The sequence below is a fragment of the Nanorana parkeri genome, unplaced genomic scaffold (assembly GCF_000935625.1).
Source record: "Nanorana parkeri isolate BGI_ZX_2015 unplaced genomic scaffold, ASM93562v1 scaffold445, whole genome shotgun sequence".
NCBI lineage: Eukaryota > Metazoa > Chordata > Amphibia > Anura > Dicroglossidae > Nanorana > Nanorana parkeri.
The window spans coordinates 385,882-392,328 of record NW_017306713.1 but is presented as its reverse complement, the minus strand read 5'-3'; the positions used below and the strand labels follow the sequence as shown (position 1 = coordinate 392,328).

The window sequence follows — 6,447 nt, the reverse complement described above, 5'->3', positions numbered from 1 at the left end:
GGGGGGAAAAAAAAAAAAAACCCACTCAATTCCACCTGAAAAAAAAGAGTCATACTTTTTCAAGCTTAAGGCCCCATTCACATGTAGCGACATATCTTTGCAGCGGCCGGGATAGCGCGACTTTCGGGGCGACGTTCCAGCGACGGTAGCACGACCTTCTCCGTCGGGCTCCGTAGAAAAAAGCAAAATCCGCTGAAAAAAGGGTCCTGTAGAAGCGACCGCGACGAGCGACATGGAGCTAAGACAGCTCCATTGACTATCATTAGCCGGCGACTTCTCGCGATATCGCGGCGGAAATCGCGCGGTAAGTCGCTACATGTGAATGGGGCCTCAAGCTACACAATGCTCAGGTGTGAACGGGCACCACTGAAAATAATGGGATTCTTCATGTTGAACGTTGTCGCACTTTGGGAAACGCACAAAACGCTCAGGTGTGAACAGGGCATGTCAGAAATCAAGAAGACAACTTTAATCTTTGACGTCATCCGACAAATGTAGTCAGCATAATGCTAGGAGAAAAACAAGGAAGCGCATATGTATATGGAAGTCCTGAGACAGCGACATTTGTACCAAAAATGGGAGCACGCTGGCTCAGGGATGCACTCTGCTTACTTATAGGGACCCTGTGACCAACTTCAAAAATTGCAGGTAAAGGCACTGAAAAAAACAAGTACTGTATATTGTACATCCTTGCACATTATGGCAGAAGCTCATGGCCCCCTCTACCCCCAAACTATAGTTCCCCCATTAAATAATGGTCACCAACCCTTCCAACATTAGCAGCATCAACTGACAAACAAAACATCTAGATGGGTAATCAGGGAACACACAATGATATCAACTGTATGAAAATGCTACCAAATACACTTTTCTATATTTAGTAAAGTAAAAAAAATAAACCTCACATTTTCCACTAAAATATACAAATATGAAAAGTCTTTGTAAACCTTTTTAATAAATTCATTTTAAATGAATGCAGTAGCTTTCTCAATGAATTTAGGTTGAGGGTTATTTTTTGATAGAAGGCCGAGAGGAACAAAATCTTTTCCAGTGAAATCAGAACAAAAATGGCAAAGGGCCCCTGCACTGTTTACAGGTGATCACAAGCATACACCATGGTCATTAGCAGTGTGATGACTGTGTGTGGGAGGTGCAATCCTGGCTGTCCTCTGGGTAACACGTCTATGCGAGAGGCAGCTACCGTCTCGTTCCCCAGCAGGTCATTTGAGGTTCCCCAAACCCTTCCTACGCTGCTTTTAACAAGTCCCGAATGCAACTATACAAAAGATGTTTTGGTCCTCCTGTGTGCTGTCATTAAAGAGGTTACGCAGGGGTCTACATCTCTACAAGACAGGTCACAATCACAGACACACAAACAGGATATCATTGACAATGCACAACAAAGAGAAAGCCATTTTTTTTCCCTTCACAAAGAACTTTTCTTGTGAATTCCCACAGCATGAGCACGGCTGAAATGTACATATAGTCATGGAACATCTAAAAAAAATGAAATGCATAAACAGAATTATCAATACATCATAGTGCTGAGCAAGCCACCTCGATTGATTTTACTGAACAGCCACTGCATTGAGCACACAAGTTACACAGTCAACCAGTAACCCGCTCATGGTCTGTCGGAAATCACATGCTCTCTCTCGCTGGGAATGTCTACTAGATTATGACAGCCCCTGTATGTCTCATACTGTATACAGCCGTAGAGCCATTGTGTCTGGATAGAAACGCTGTGCCTCACAATCTTTTACACTACAAAAAAAAAAAAAAGACTGAGCTCATGGCCTGGTGCCCTCAACTTAAACAGGGTAGCCATACATTGGCTTCAATTCACAAAACTAACACACCAGGGTATTTTTTAAAATGTGACCGCTATTTTTAGCTAAGCCCAATTAGATTTGAAAATTATAGTCACGTGACGGAAAATAAATATTCCTATTCTTGTATAAATGCTTTGTGATTTAAGCCTATTATACCTGTCTCCAACCCACACAGTTTCAAAGGGATTTTCTCTAGTGTGTCTCTCCTTGTCCCCATGAACCATAAGGCATGACGCTACTTGAATCAGCGTGTTTCTCCTTGTCCACATGAACCATAAGGCATGACGGTACTTGAATCAGTGTGTCTCACTTTGCTCCTATGAACCATAAGGCATGACTCTTCCTAGCTCTAGTGTGTCTTCTTGACGCCATGAGCCACAAGACATGTCTCTACTTGCCCCATGAGATTTTAGGCTTGACTCAACTTGGTCTAGCATGTCTCTCTTTGCCCCATGAGCCATTAGGCTTGAGTGTACTTGCTCTAGTGTCTCGCTGAGCCATCCCCATGAACCATTGGGCTTTGCACTAGTGTCTCTCTCCTTGCCCACAAGAGCCATAATGCATGACTCTACTTGAATCAGAATGTCTCACCTTGCCCCTATGAACCATAAGGCATGTTTCTAATTACTCTAGTGTGTCTCTCCTTGCTCCCATGAGCCACAAGGCATGTCTCTACTTGCTCCCATGAGCCACAAGGCATGTCTCTTCTTGCTCCCATTATCCACAAGGCATGTCTCTTCTTGCTCCCATGAGCCACAAGGCATGTCTCTTCTTGCTCCCATGAGCCACAAGGCATGTCTCTTCTTGCTCCCATGAGCCACAAGGCATGTAGCCACTTGCTCTAATGTGTGTCTACATGCCCCCATTAGATTTTTAGGCTTGACTATAATCACTCTAGTGTCTCTTCTTGTCCTGTGAGCCATTAGGCTTGACTCATTTTGCTCTAGTGTCTCTCCTTGGCCTGTGACCCATTAGGCTAGACTCTACTTGCTCTAGTGTCTCTCATTGGCCTGTGACCCATTAGGCTAGACTCTACTTGCTCTAGTGTCTCATTGATTAGTGAGCCATTAGGCTTGACTCTACTCACTCTCCTTGTCCCACTAGGCTTGACTCTACTCACGCTAGGTCTCCTTGTCCCACTAGGCTTGACTCTACTCACACTAGTCTCTCCCCTTGGCCTGTGAGCCATCAGGCTTGACTCTACTCGCTCTAGTGTCTCATTGATTAGTGAGCCATTAGGCTTGACTCTACTCACTCTCCTTGTCCCACTAGGCTCACGCTAGGTCTCCTTGTCCCACTAGGCTTGACTCTACTCACGCTAGTGTCTCTCCTTGCCCCATGAGTCAGAGCCTTGACTCTACTCACGCTGGTGTCTCTCCTTGCCCCGTGAGCCACGAGGCTTGACTCTACTCACGCTAGTGTCTCTCTTTGCCCCGTGAGCCACGAGGCTTGACTCTACTCACGCTAGTGTCTCTCTTTGCCCCGTGAGCCACGAGGCTTGACTCTACTCACGCTAGTGTCTCTCCTTGCCCCGCCGTGAGCCACGAGGCTTGACTCTACTCACGCTAGTGTCTCTCTTTGCCCCGTGAGCCACGAGGCTTGACTCTACTCACGCTAGTGTCTCTCTTTGCCCCATGAGCCACGAGGCTGGACTCTACTCACGCTAGTGTCTCTCTTTGCCCGTGAGCCACGAGGCTTGACTCTACTCACGCTAGTGTCTCTCTTTGCCCCGTGAGCCACGAGGCTTGACTCTACTCACGCTAGTGTCTCTCCTTGCCCCGCCGTGAGCCACGAGGCTTGACTCTACTCACGCTAGTGTCTCTCCTTGCCCCGCCGTGAGCCACGAGGCTTGACTCTATACTCATGCTAGTGTCTCTCCTTGCCCTGTGAGCCATCAGTCTACTTGCTGTAATATCTCTTGTGGCCCCATGCAGAATCCTTGGCCTATCACAACACCAACACATACCTTATTACCCCATTGTATCACCAAGCCAAATACCCTCTAGCAGATAACCCTAAATGTGCTGACCTTTTTAATAACAAATGTATGGTCCCGTTAGGATCCCAAACAACCCATCCTCTTCTTTCAGTGCTTCCATTTCCATATCCCAATTTATAAAAGCTTCATCAGTCACAGACAACCCACAACTTCCTAGTACAGCCCATGCCCTTGAGGAACACTTAACCTTAGCCAATTGATATGCCCCGACTCTTCAAGAAGACAATGGCCCAGAGGACAACAGTTCTCACCTGCAGGGGTGGCTCCGAACACTCTAACCACAGGCACTCTTCGTACATCGCAGTCCCTGAAGTGGGATTTCGTGACATCCAAGCCAGGAAGTGGAGCAGCCAAATAATAATCCGCGGTCACCAGGCGCAGGGAGAACATCTTCTGGGGTTGAGCCCCCTCCCCGGGGCACCAGACCCCTGTTATTTTGCTCAAGTCACCCTCAGCAGTGCGTGCCCTGTACAATCTGCCACATGAAGGTGTGAGCTAAAAATAAACGTGCTTACATTCACTGGATCTACATAGAGGATATGTTTACATTTCCCTCCCCCCACAAGCCTCATATACTGTCTTTGTGCATTATAATCACTCTATACTGTAGGGCAGCTTTAGTCCGCTATTAGCTATGTACACGTATAGTTCTGCTATAGAAATGTGAAGAGAATTCTTTTCCTATATATGGACTCTCGTCTATCCCCTTCTCTCTGGAACTGGACGTGTCTCACTGTTTTCAGCTCCGTGTCACGTGCAGGGAACCGGTCACACGCGGCCTGCCCCCGGGAGCCTCATGCTGTGAGCGCGCCCCCGCGCCGGTCCTCGCGCTCCGTGTTGCGCTCCCCCCGGGCCAGGCTCGCGAGTCTTCCGATCACGGCTCGGGCTGCAGCGGCCGCAGCTGTTGTTGCCATGATGGTGACGTCACGGGGAGGGAGAATGACAGGCTGGTGGGGTTGAATGTGGGCGTCACTGTCGTACACAGAGTAGGAAGGTCTGAAGGTTGGCCACGCCCACGACTGTAGGCATATGGTAGTAGTAGTAACCCCTTGCAGGACTGACAAGCAATACATCACACACACACTGGAGGATGTGCTGAAGTAGGTGGGGGAAGGGCAGAGAGACAGGAAGTGGTGGGGCTGTATTTTTTGACCCGTGCTCGTCGTGCTCCGATTCTACTGCAGTGTGTAGACATGGAGCCTTGTTATTCTACTACACTTCCCCCTCTGAAATAACGACTGTTGCGTGGCACTGAATGGGACTGATGTGTGGAAACTGCGGCAAAGGCAAATGAACCTCCGTGTAGTAGTCAATCTGTAGAAGCCTTGATTTCCTTGGTCCCAGTTCACGCCTTGACAGTGGCGTGTGGTGGGAAGAAATAGATCATTGCATTTTATGGCAGAGTATTGTAACGTAAACGTACAAAGCCAGGAAAATTAACGAAGGCTCCGTTCGCACCTTTTCGTGCTTATTAGCGAGCATTTTGTCTAGTGTTTCATCTAGCGTGTTTAGCTTGTTTTTGCACATGGAGACACTCGTTTTTGCAAGCAGATTGAAATACATTGCAGCGACTGGACGAAACGCGCACAGAAATGTGCACAACGCTTGTGTCGCGCATTTCCAGTGAAATCTATGGGGCCAAACGCGCTGTAATCTGCCAAAAATAAACATGTACTTTTTCTACCATTCACCGTTTTACAGCTTGTGACAAAACTCTCAAGTGTGAACAGGAGTCCATTGAAATGAATGGGATTTCTTGTGTTGAGAGTTTTGTCGCGCTTAGCTTTTGAGCATCAAAACGCCCAGCTGTAAACGGGGACTTCACTCTGAAGTGGGTCTTAATGCGACATAAAGGTCAACAATAAACATATACAAACATCTTATATAACATGCTTGGGGCATACCTTAAACCTGCATGTGAAGTTGCACACCAGTACGTTGTACTCCTACAATACTGACATTAAAGAAGAATGAGGTGAGTGATTTTCACTCACCTCATAGTTCTAGCCGACCTGTGACAATGAGACTGTCACAGGTCGGCTCAGTAGATCGGGAGGTGAGCGAGCACATACCGGGTTCCCTCACCTCTCGATCCTGTCACAGCTCTCTGCCGTGACGGGGAGGGGCTGGATTCCCCTCTCCCGCTCCGATCTGCCAGCGCAGACTGGCGGAACGGACGGGGGAGGGGGCGGGTACAGCTGGCTCTGCCTCTAGATAGGCAGAGCCAGCTGTCACTCACGCAGCTGGGCGGATCATCTAAGTCGGGATCCGCTCCGGCTGCGGCGTCTCAGTATACCGCGAGCTGTAGCTCGCGGTATACTGAGCTTAGGGTAACGGGAGGACGCTAGTTTGTGTCCTCCCGTTACCCTAAGGAGAACTATGGGGAAAAACACTGACCCCATAGTTCTCCTTTAATAAATACACATGCTGCTAAAAAGCAGTTCCCAGTCAGCTTTCTTTTGTTTGAAAAAAAATGGTATAGGGTTCCCCTCAAAATCCGTTGCAGACCCTTATCCACTCCACTTCATTTTGAGGGGAACACTATTTAGGAAAAATAACAGTTCATGGGGTCCACTTAAATATCCATGAAAGAACCTTATCCAGGCAAGGCTGACC

At 47.9% G+C, this 6,447-nt stretch overlaps 1 protein-coding gene across 1 annotated transcript in view; it reads right to left on the bottom strand.

Moving 5' to 3' along the window:
* The window catches only part of REV3L (REV3 like, DNA directed polymerase zeta catalytic subunit), a 153,319-nt gene extending 148,922 nt beyond the window's left edge, over nucleotides 1-4,397 (bottom strand). Inside the window, exon 1 of the mRNA XM_018560288.1 lies at nucleotides 4,083-4,397. Coding sequence (XP_018415790.1) covers nucleotides 4,083-4,221 — 139 coding nt within the window. The 5' untranslated portion in view covers nucleotides 4,222-4,397. The remainder of the gene's footprint in view (nucleotides 1-4,082) is intronic.
* Nucleotides 4,398-6,447: the final 2,050 nt, after the last annotated feature.